General features: G+C 38.9%; 1 protein-coding gene across 1 annotated transcript in view; it reads left to right on the top strand.

The window, feature by feature from the left end:
* Nucleotides 1–12675, top strand: part of ANKFN1 (ankyrin-repeat and fibronectin type III domain containing 1) — a 330330-nt gene that overhangs the window by 193536 nt on the left and 124119 nt on the right. The window contains exons 4-5 of the mRNA XM_011979240.1: nt 4039–4240; nt 7143–7353. Coding sequence (XP_011834630.1) covers nt 4039–4240; nt 7143–7353 — 413 coding nt within the window. The remainder of the gene's footprint in view (nt 1–4038; nt 4241–7142; nt 7354–12675) is intronic.

Here is a 12675-nt window from a genome sequence, read left to right as displayed (position 1 = left end):
TGTGAAATGTTTATTTAGGTGTACCATTTGTAAATGGCTTTTTAGGAATTCTGGTCGGAGAGTCTTTGTCTTTTATTAGGAAAAGTAAACTTTTGACTATGTTGTGAGCACAGATATATTCAACCTATAGTTTTGGTTCTGGAATGGCAGGCCCAAATTCTGATATTGTTACCTGCAGTCTCTGTGACTTTGGGCACCTTATTTAAATTCCCTGAGCTTATTTCATCATTTATGAAAAGATAATATTAGGACATTAACCTTATGACTTCATTTTACATTTTCTGTTTATTATGTTTTTTATTTTTTAATTTTTAAATTATTTTAGATTAATCTTTATTCTACCCTTCCCTCTAATAGTTTGAAGTTTCTACTTCCTATATCTGTTTTATTATATGTTACTATAAACAAACATATGGAAGTCTCTACTTGAGTACATAAAATTAATTTCAAGACATTATTTAAAACAAGCAATAAAACTATTTAAATTGTTATGATATACTTGGGTGTCTCTATTTTGAGAAAAATACTTAACGTAATAATTTCTACTCTTTATTGAGTGGATACTATGCACAAAACAGAATAGGTACCTTTCATTTGTTGATTAATTTTCACAACTCTAGAAAAAAAGAGTTTTGATAAATGTCTTTTGATAAATGATGAAATAAACTCATAGAATTTAAATAAGATTCCCAAAGTCACATAGATTGTAGGTAACAATATCAAGATTCCAACTGGGTCTGCCAAATTCCAAAACTAAAGCTACACTGATTCTCAAATGCTTGTCTCTTTCCATAAGGGTAAAAATTTAAGAGTACAATTAGTTGGGAGGGGCATATTTGTAATAACAAATAACAGAAAGTTGTCTTTCTCACCATCTTATCTGACAAAATTTTAAATATAGAGTAGAAAAAGAAAACATAATGATAGATGAAGCTAAAAGAGTGGAAACAGCTACAGAATAGCCTGGAAGGAAGGGACAGCTGGGGGAGGATGAGAAGGAAGTCAGAGAGACAGAGAAAGTCAACCTATGTTGACTGAAGGGAACAGATGGGAGATGAGCAAAGACAAAAGGGGCCATGTGGGTAGGTGTCATCAGTTAGAGGGCAAGTAGCTGGAATTTGATCAATAGACAAGAATTTATTTACTGGACTTCTGGGCATTGTGGGAGATACAAAAGAATGTAGAGTTATTTGGGGAACAATAATGATGTAGAGAAAACAGATGGCTTGAACTGGGGCATTAATGCTGAAGGAAAAAGCTAGAGACAGAAGGCAGAAAGAAGGAGGTTAAGGCAATCCCCATGTGAGCCAGCTTGCATATGAATCTGGAATTTTTGTGGGAATGGAAAAAAATAAGTGAGAGAAAACCCTCTATTTGCTATTGAATCAAAGGTAAAGGATTTGTAGATGGAAGAAAAAAGATGCCAAATCACCTCCCTTTCCATTTCTACTTTTGAGAAGGTTGTTAAAGATTTATAAAAACATATACATACATATACATTACAGACAATGCATTGCATCATCCTTCCAAATGTAAATATGTCCATTTAGCTAAAACTGGGTAGGGCCTCCTGGACATCACTAAGACTGACTAAGTAGGACCACCTTAAAAGGATCTAGGAAGTATTTTTATCTCGAAGGAAATTGCAGACAAAACTTAAAAGGTGCCTCAGCAAAAGAAACTATCGTCAGAGTGAACAGACAACCTACAGAATGGGCAAAATATTTGCAAACTATGCATCTGAAAAGGTCTAATATCCAGCATCTACAAGGAACTTGAACAAATTTACAGGAAAAAATAACAACCCCATTAAAAAGTGGGCAAAAGACATGAACAGACTCTTCTCAAAAGAAAATATACATGTGGCCAATAAACATGTAAAGAAGCTCAACATCACTGATCATTAGATAAAATCCACAATGAGATACCATCTCACACCAGTCAGAATGGCTATTACTAAAAAGTCAAAAAACAACAGATTCTGGCTAGATTATGGAGAAAACAAAACACTTTTACACTGTTGGTGGGAGTGTAAATTAGTTCAACGATTGTGGAAGACAGCATGGCGATTCCTCAAATACCTAAAGGCAGAAATATCATTTGACCCAGCAATCCCAATACTGGGTATACACCCAAAGGAATACAAACCGTTCTATTATAAAGATACATGTATGCATATGTTCACTGCAGCACTATTCACAATAGCAAAGACACAGAATCAACCCAAATGCCCATCAATGATAGGCTGCATAAAGAAATATGGTTTATATACACCATGGAATACTATGTAGCCATAAAAAGAAATGAGATATGTTCTTTGTAGGGACATGGATGAAGCTGGAAGCCATTATCCTCAGCAAACTAATGCAGGAACAGAAAACCAAATATTACACGTTCTCACTTTTAAGTGGGAGCTGAATGATGAGAACACATGGACACATGGTGAGGAACAACACATACTGGGTCCTGTCAGAGGTTGCGGGCTGGGAGGAGGAGGAGCATCAGCAAGAATAGCTAATGAATGCTGGGCTTAATACCTAGGTAAAGGGATAATCTGTGCAGCAAACCACCATAGCACGCATTTACCTATGTAACGAACCTACATATCCTGCACATGTAGCCATGAACTTAAAAGCTGGAAATCAAACAAAAAGAAAACAAACAAACAAACAAAAAGCCTGAGGACATTTGACAATGTAATGAAAATGAATCTCCATTTCTTAAAGTCAAAGTGAATCGAAGTTAGTTTGTGCTAGCAGACATGGAATCCAGTTCAAAGGCATGAAGATGAAATTAACTTTCTGGGTAGTGCTCTAGTATATTAAATATAATAGACTCTCGTATGTGCACTCATTTATTCTCAATTATCTATTGAATGCCTACAGCAACAAAAATATTAGATACTATGAGTCTTCCTATATACTAGGCTCCTAAATATTTAAAGTGATGGGAATTTACACTGATTTGATCTTTGCAAATTATATAAATGTACTAAATTATCACATATACCCCAAAATGTGTATATTTATTATGTACTAATTTTAAAACTTAAATTTAAAACATTTGAGGGGAAGTGGTGAGAAGGCAGTGACATGCTCCAGAGAGTGCTGGGCCCGGTGCATCAGAGGCTCTACCAGGGAGACACTTTGCACAGAATTACCTTGACTAGTTATTTCATTCATTCCTTTGTTCATCCAATACATATACATATACACATGCCAGGAAGCCACAGCCTTGATAGCATCAAAATTTCAAGATCAACACCCAAAGTCATTGTGGGTGGCTTTTGAATGGCATGGCTGATCTGGAAACTGACTTCAGGTGTGACATTGGTGGGGACCTCGTTAGAGATTTCTGAAACAACAGTCAAGTACTAATTGAAGAATGCCAGTAGTGAGTGCTTTGGTGGACCCCATCCAGGGTATCTGAGGTGAGCAGGGATGGGCCTATGGGTACAAATTCCCCAAGCTTCTGAGTACTGGGATAGTTCACCAAACCTCAGATGGACAGAGGACAGATGCAAGTTAACTGCTACCTCAAGAGATTGGGGCTATGCAGAAGTTAACTTGTGTCTGTCCATCTGAGACAGAGTCACACTTTCTTATATACCCAACAGACGCCAGCATCTAGGGGGATGTAAGTAGAAAACTCCCAGTTGTATATACCCAAGAGGAATTGAACAGACCCCCTAGGTTACAGAGAGACGCTTCTACACTTGGGATAGAGAAGTAAAGACTTGAGTCGAGGTTCAATCATATATATGTCTGTATGTAACTGAATATGTTTATATAGTAAATGGAGGTTGTCATTTCATTCCTGCCACCAATTAGCTCTGTGGCCATGAATAAGCTGCTTCCTTCCCGTAGGTTTCAGCTTTCTCATTTACAACATTAAAAAGTGGGGTCTGATCATCTCTAAGGTCCCTACCAGCTGTAATATTGTATTTGGATTCCAGATACTGACTGGAGATGATAAAATTATATGTCAACTTATAATTTGTGGTGTAAAAGATATAACATCAGGCTTTCCTCTTCTTAGGAATTGTTGTGTGAAAATGACCCAACAAATGCAAAATTTACATCTCTGTCAGTCAAAAAAGCATAGTGCTCCCTCATCTCCCAACGCAGCCAAACGCCTGTACAGGAACCTCTCTGAGAAACTGAAGGGGAGCCACTCTTCCTTCGATGAGGCCTATTTTAGGACAAGAACTGATCGGCTGAGTCTCAGGAAGACCTCAGTGGTAACGAAACCATTCTTATTCTTGTGTCAGTTTGATTTATTCAGTTATGTTTGGGTTTAAGTATATTCTAAGATGATTCACGTTTATTTCAGAAGTTGATGCTTGCAATTTTATAAATGCTGGAATAGTCAGGTAAGGCAGTAACTGCATGTATTAATGTTTTTAGACAAAGCCTGAGTGATTGTGAGCTGTTTCCCTTTCTTTTTGTTTCTTTTTCTTCTCCCTTAATTTTTATTTCACTACTACACCAAAAAATAAATAAACCCCAAAAACTAGCAGCTTGACAAATATGAAGTTTCAGGTTAAATGGGCTTTCTGAGAGTTCCAGTGTTCATTCAAATAATAATATTATTAGTGATTTCTTATGTATACCACACATTCTTTCCAAAGGCATTCAAAATAGAATCCAAAGAATGTACATGTTTTATATGATAGACAAAGAAAGAGAGATAAGAGGAAGGAAGGAAAGTAAAGGAAAAATGTAAAAAAAAAAGAAAAAAAAACACAAAACACAGACACACACACACAAAAAAAAAAAAACTAGGAAAAGAAAATATTGGATATAAGAATAAAAATAGATATATCAAAAAATCTAGGCAAATATAGTACCTGTACCTGAAATGTATCATTACATTCATCGCTGAGTTCCCAGAAAGTCAAAGCAGAAAAAGAAACGCAGTTGGTTATAGCATCCCATCTGTTGATAGCTAAAAATGTCTCAGTCCATCAGGAGAAATGAATATTCACCTGCTGCTCAGTCCTCTGGACCTTGTAGATGTCATAGTGAGTTATGTAATAGAGAATGGCATAAATAGTGGAACTGATGATGTTACAGACATTCACATATAATAGTTTCTTAGAATGGCCCTCAGTAAAAGCTGAGAGCATAATATTAACATGCTCAGCAAGGGGATTTTTGCAGGGAGTAATGGCACCATTTGTTTGCTCTTAAAACAGAAATGAGTCCTAGCCTTTCCAGATAGAAGCATGCCAAAGTTTGCCAACAAAAGCTTGGAGGAGGAAATGACTTAAGAGTGAGAGTAAATATGGCACATGAGAAATTAGGAATACTAAGAGCCAAAAACAAATACATGACTGTGGATGGGGTGGCACTTTAACTTTGAACTCATTTGTTTTCTAATGTGTTTTCTAATTTCAAACTCATCTTTTTGGAGGACTTGGCTGTGGTTAAATTGGGGCCTAAGCATCAGAGGCTCTTCAGTTTAGCAGATTGTGGATAAAACACTTTACCATTCAGCAGATTGTCTTGCAGCAAAGAAAACTGCATACCAAAATAGCTTTATTCCCTGGGTCCCCATTGTCAAAACAAGCATTTGCATAATAGCTTTGTATTTTCCTCAAATTTCAATTTTGTGTTATGTACTCAGCTAAAGCTGACCTGCAGCCTTTGATAGGGAGAATTGATTTTTAATGAGACTAAAAATAAAACCTGACCACCTGAACATTTGGTGACTGGAGATCTTCCACATGTTAATCAGGTGATCCCTATGCACGTCAAAACCAGTGGTATTTCAACTCTTTTAAAGACCAAGCAACTCTTGGTGAAGATACCAGATAGATGTGTAAATAATATGTGTGTTGGTCTTCTCCCACATGCTAAGAAATATGTACCTAAAAGAATTCCGGAGTTCTTCTCTTTTGTTTACTATTAATCCTTTGAAAGAAGTTTTCAAAGGAACCATATTTTCTTAAGTGAACTGTATTCTGTAAATATTCAGCTCTAGTCCCATAAGGCCCAAAACCAATTTGCCATCCAGTCACTGAAACCCTCCCTGAACTCTAACACTCGGACCCCTCATCTTAGGGCTCAGAAACTATCAGCCCGCAGGCAGCATGGAGCTAGTAGATATCTGGAAATACGGAAGTAACATGTAATATGTGTATTTTAAGAAGATTATTCTTGTATCAGTATAGAGCGAGAACTGGGGGAGCCCAAGACTAGCAGCAGGCAGGTCATTGCCATGGTCCAGACACGAGATGACAATGTAGAGGCTGGGGATGGGGAGGGAGGGTGTGAGTTTGAGGAAAAACAGAGCAAGTATACTGTCAATTCCAAGCTAGCCATAACGGCTACCTTAACATTATCTATGCCAGCATTTCTCAAACTGTGCTCTGTAGAATACCATTCCAGGAATAGTCAAAGCAAATGCAATAAAATACATGTTAAAATTATTAAAGACCCTGAGGAAGCTTACAGGGAAATAATGGGGTACCCTTGGTTTAATTTAATGTTTATCAAATTGATTTGACCACATGCTATTTTCTTCATAGAACATCTCTTAATTATTTTTTTTTTCCATGAGATGGAGTCTCCCTCTGTTGCCCAGACTGGAGTTCAGTGGCACAATCTCAGCTGACTGCAATCTCTGCCTCCTGGGTTCAAGTGATTCTCCTGCCTCAGCCTCTGGAGTAGCTGGGATTACAGGCACCCAACACCACATTCAGCTAATTTTTGTATTTTTAGTAGAGATGGGGTTTTGCTATGTTGGCTAGGCAGGTTTCAAGCTCCTCGCCTCAAGTGATCTGCCCACTTCGGCCTCCCAGAGTTCTGGGATTACAGGCGTGAGCCACCACGCCCAGCCAAATGAACTATTGGAGTACTTTTCAGAAGACTGGTTTGGGGAAAGCTGAGGTTTGCTCTTATCTACAGCCTAGCCAGGCTATCCTGTATTCTCTCAGTGCATCTATTCAATGTCCATTAGAAATGATGGAGAGGAAGTCCAACAGAGTGTTTACTTTGGAGACCTTGAGATAAATTGTAGTTATACCACTTAAAAGTGGACATACAGTCCCTGAAACAGTCTCTAAACTTCAAAAGAGCTAAGCTACAAAGACACACTGGTTTAAGAAATTGTGTTAATCTACCTTTGCTCCTCTCTAGAATTTCCAGGGCAATGAAGCCATGTTTGAGGCAGTCGAACAGCAGGACATGGATGCTGTGCAGATCCTCCTGTGTCAGTATACACCAGAAGAACTCGACCTTAACACACCTAACAGCGAGGGCTTGACACCCCTGGATATTGCCATCATGACCAACAATGTGCCCATTGCGAGGATTCTTCTGAGGACAGGGGCCCAAGAAAGTCCACACTGTAAGTAACCTGAGAATAAACACATGTACTGGTAAAGACAGATTCCAGCCTTATGCCACCAAAATAGCCATTGCTGACTTTCAGAGCAGGAATGATTGACTAAGCATAGACTCTGATAGCCCTTGGATGTTTTCATGGACTTTTCATGCAAATAGTGACAGCACTTATTGGTCTAAGCATCAAGTTCCTTTCTAAATAGAATATGCTGAGTGGTGAAAAGGAAGCCCCAAAGAACTTCTAAGAATTTTATCACGAGCTTTAAATTATGTGAGATACTCCAAGTAAGGATACAGAATAGGAGATATACATAGAAGAATGAGCATTTGCGTGTTTCTGTTTTGTATCCACAGTCAATGCGGTGGCTTCATTCATTCATTCATTCAATAAACACCGAGTGCGGGACACTGTTCTAAGTGCTAGGAATGTAACAGCAAACAAGACAAAAATCCTTATTCTCACAGAAATTACATGCTTGTTGGGAAGACTTCCAATGAGCAAGTAAATAGATAAAATACAAACTCAAATAGTGATGAATGCTATGAAAAAAAATAAAATGGATGAGTGGCTAGAGATTGATAGGGAAGGGACTATTTTAAACCCATCGCCCTGAAATGGGTTGGTACCCATTGACCAATCTCTCACAATCCCGACCCCTCAGTTGTCGGTAATCACTGTAATTTCTGCTTCTATGATATCAACTTTTTTAAAAATTCCACATATAAGTGAGATCATGGCATGTTTATCTTTCTTTGCTTGGCTTATACAGCATGTTCTTTATCTGTTCATCTGTTGATAGACACTTAAGTTGATTCCACATCTTAGCTATTGTGAATAGTGCCATAATAAACATGGGGATGCATATATCTCTTCAACATACTGATTTCATTTCCTTTGGATATATACCCAGTAGTGGGATTGCTGCATTGCATGGTAGTTCTATTTTTAATTTTGACAATTAGGTAGGAGGAATGTCTGCTGTTTACCGCACAGTAGGGTGATGTTGGAATGGTTAACAGTTAGGTATTGTATATTACAAAGTAGCTAGAAGAGAGGCTTTTGAATGTTCTCACCACAAAGAAATGATAAATGCGTGAGGTGATGGATACACTAAATACCCTAATTTAATGATTATACAACATAAATGTATATGAAAACATCAAGTTGTACCCAATAAATATGGGCAGTTACAATATGTCAATTAAAAAATGAATACATAAATAGGGTTGGGCAAGAAAAGCCTCTCCGATGTGGTAATATTTGAGTTGAATTCTAGATGATATGAAGGAATGAGCTATGAGAAGACATGGGGGTCAGATTCTCAGCAGAGTGAATGGCAAATAGAAAGATGCTGAGGAAGGCAGGAATAAGACTGACATATTGGAAGAACAAAAAAAGTCAATGGGGCCAAAACAAAGTAGCAAGAGGGAGAATGATGATTGAGGGAGAAGTCACAGGGACCAGATTATGCAGGACCTTGAGGCCATGGTCAGTGTTCAACTTGAATTGTGGAGAGTACGATGGGAAGGCAGTGGAGCAATTTAGGAAGATAAGTGACATATTCTGATTTACATTAGAAGATCACTACAGTGCTCTATGGAAAAGAGACAGTGGTGAGGCAATTGTGAAATTGAGAAGACCAGTTACAAGGTCATTTCAGTGGTCCAGGAGACAGACTGGATGCTTGGACTAACAACACAGTGATGTTGAGTAGTGTCAGAATTCTGGAGATACATATATATATATATATATATGTTTTGTTTTGTTTTTTTTTTGAGATGGAGTCTCATTCTGTTGCCAGGCTGGATTGCAGTGGCGCAATCTCAGCTCACTGCAAGCTCCGCCTCCCGGGTTCACACCATTCTCCTGCCTCAGCCTCCCCTGCCACCACGCCCGGCTAATTTTTTATATTTTTAGTAGAGACGAGGTTTCACCGTGTTAGCCAGGATGGTCTTGATCTCCTGACCTCGTGATCCACTCGCCTTGGCCTCCCAAAGTGCTGGGATTACAGACATGAGCCACTGCGCCCAGCCCTGGATATATTTTTAACAGCTTTATTGAGATACAACTCACATACCATAAAATTTACCCATTTAAAGTATATAATTCAATGGTTTTTAGTATATGCACAGAGTTTTGCAGCCATCACTACCATCAATTTTAGAACTTCATCGCCCTGAAAAGAAGCATCATACCATTTAACTATTATCACTCCCCAACCTCCCCAACTCTTCTCAGTTCTTGACAACCATGAACCTAACTTCTGTTTCTATAGATTTACCTGTTCTAGACATTTCATGTAACAGAATTATATAATATATGGTCTTTTGTGACTGGCTTCTTTCTGGATGTGTTTTGAAGTAGCACCGATAGTACTTGGGGAAGAAAGCTGCACTGGGGCCAATGGCAGACCCCACCCAGGAGTGGATGGGATAATATCATGCAGCACTCACCCTGTGTCAGGCACTTTTCTGAGCACTTTCCATGTATTGACTCCTTTAATCCTCACAGCAACATTATGAAGTAGGCACTCACATTCCCTTTAGTGAAAACTCTCTGACCCATTGACCACAATGGCTGTGAGCCACTGTTTTTATGTTTCCTAAAAGAAAAAAGTAAACTCATCAAACTGTTAGTTTCACTAATACTGATTCACTTACTTCCAAGTGGTGAGACCCAGAAGGCTGAAAGAGAAGCAAGCAAATATATAATTAGAGGTTGCATCTCTGCTCCTAAATTTCATAAATCACCACTACCCAAAGACTAGGTACAGAAGCAGATCCTTGTATCAGAAAATTTCTTATTTTAAAAATGCTAAGCTCACCACATCCATATCAGAGACAGTGAAGATTTGGGTTCAGTAGAATTTCAGCTCTTCAAAAGAGCTCTATAGTCAAAGTGCTGCCCCTTTTTAGTGGAACTGTAGGATTTGGAAGGATGATAAATGAGGATGGAAGAAATTGAAATGGCATCTTTGCTGCCTTCTGATTTATTCTGCAACAACGTCTGTCCCAAAGATCCAGGGAGAGAAGGGTGGAGAGACAATCAGTGGGTCTGAACATGGAGAACGCAGACTGAGCCCCATTCTACAGGAACAAGGAGACCATTCATCCAGATGTTGCCATGGCCATCCTGCACTGGGCTGGATGAAACATTAGTCCTACTTACTTACCTGCGACACTACAAAGAACTCTGCTTTTTCTGTGAAAACAGTAAGACTCCCTACCTCCCAAAGCCCCCTGTGCATAATTAAACCTCTATAAAAGAACTCAAGTACTAAATATCTAGTGAAACCAAAAGCAAATTTATTCAAGAGATCCCTGGTTTTCCTCCTCATTCTCTCTGGGATGATAACCATGTTACCATCACAAAGTTGTAAAGGACAAATGATGGGAGATAAACCCAGGTTTCAATCTCCAGGAAACATGACACCTAAGTCACCTTGGCTACCTAAGAAGGCAAAGAGATACTACCACACATAGACTCACATGTGTAAAAATGGCAATGCAATATTGGTTGTGTACCTATGAAGTCTCCACATGCGACATCTCTGGTTTTCACACCAACTCTGCAGGGTAAGGTTATTGACTCCATTTTAAAGATAGGAACTTGTGATTCTGAGAAGTTAACTGACTGTCCCAAGGTCACACATCCAGCAAATGAATAGGGATGCCAAGGACTCAAGTCCAAATCTGTAGGATGCCAACACCTGGAATCTTTCTGCACAAACTCACTGCCTTTCACATAACCAATGTGGAGGGCTGTGGCCTCTGGATCCCTGCACCTCTCCCTTTCTACTGTTTGCTAAAGTCATATGATGTATTTCTTTGTTCTATTCTGTGCACTAAGGTGTCAGTCCTGTTGGACAGAGGCAGGATAGAAAAACATAGTGTTTTCAGGCATTTTTAATTCACTTTATATATCAAGTACAAAAGAAGCAGAAATGCTTCTGTACATGAGTTTGAGCAAGCCCAAGAGAAAAACCAGTCTGCCAACCAGAACCAGATAAGCAAACACCTGCCGTAAACTGTTCCTCAGAAGCCAAAGAGGCAGGATATATAAGAGAGGAAATGTAACAATGAGGTCTGAAGCTCTTAGAGTATTTTACACCTACAAAAATGCTTTTGTCTACGTCGTCTCCCTTGATCTTCACAACTGGCTTGTGAGGTAGAAGTTGTTTTCTTCATCTTATCAATAAAGAAATTGGAATTTTAAAGGTCAAGTAGTTATCCCAACACAACAAAGTTAATGGGTGGTAGAGTCAAGATTTAAACCCAGATCTGTATGAACTGCCTTGGTGTTTGTGAGAAAGCTTTGGCATGCTCACTGTTACATGTTAGATGCTCAATTCCTCCCTGCTTTGGCTCTCCATCTGCTCCTCTTCTAATGACAGTTACATATTTCAAAGCAGAGTGCAGAGGCCAGGGTTTCTAACAAGGTTAATTTTCTTTCCTCTCTTTCTCTGTGTATTCCCTTCTGAAAACTAGCCCAGTATTCTTTTCACTATGCCAACTAAGTATCCTCACACAATTCAGAACATCCTCAGTAGCTTTTTCTATTTCTTAACAGGAATCACAGTGGCACAGAGGGTTTAGGGACTTAACTCCTAAACCATTGGTCAGGCCTGTCTTCTCTCTTTAACCCCTTGATGCCAGAGCCACATGGACGTGTTCTTTGTATGCATAGCTTGAAACTCAACCATGTGTGTTTCCTCACTCATAGAAAAATCCCAGAAGCGGTCATCTAAACTTGCACACTGCTCTGAAGTTAAATATATGCAGAACCCCAGCCTACTCATTAGATGAATCCACTATCTTTCTTCAGTGACTTTTTTCTGTTCCTCCTATCTTCATGCAAACAGCACAAAATAATATACTTTCCTTGCAGAAAAACAATCAGCCATTATTGAAGTACAGTCCCAAGTATTTTCTTGCAGACTGATGTGCTGAGCTTAGGAAAACAGCCACCGAATCTCAAAGCACTGCAACTAGGAAAGCCAATGTATAGAGGAACCGCAGGACACCCATTGGTATGCCATGGACTGTTTCATACACTTAGGATCCCAGTCGCTGTGACTCATGCTCAATTGAACAACTGCTATCAAAGAAAGACTTGTTGTCTCTGTGTACAAAAGCCCCCAGTCATATACCCCTCCCTTTTTCTGACTAACTCATATTCTGCCCCCACCCTCAAACCAATAGCCTCCGGGAGGAATTTGCTGAATCATCAATGGGAGTCTTGCCTTTCTGAGATGGCCATTAAGGCCCCATAGATAGTAATCATAAAGAAACTAGTTCTTTTGCCTATCGTGTACAAATTTGGTCA

This window comes from Mandrillus leucophaeus, unplaced genomic scaffold (assembly GCF_000951045.1).
Source record: "Mandrillus leucophaeus isolate KB7577 unplaced genomic scaffold, Mleu.le_1.0 Scaffold20, whole genome shotgun sequence".
Taxonomy (NCBI): Eukaryota; Metazoa; Chordata; class Mammalia; order Primates; family Cercopithecidae; genus Mandrillus; species Mandrillus leucophaeus.
The sequence above is the reverse complement of the archived record's forward strand: the minus strand, read 5'-3'. Positions and strand labels throughout refer to the sequence as shown.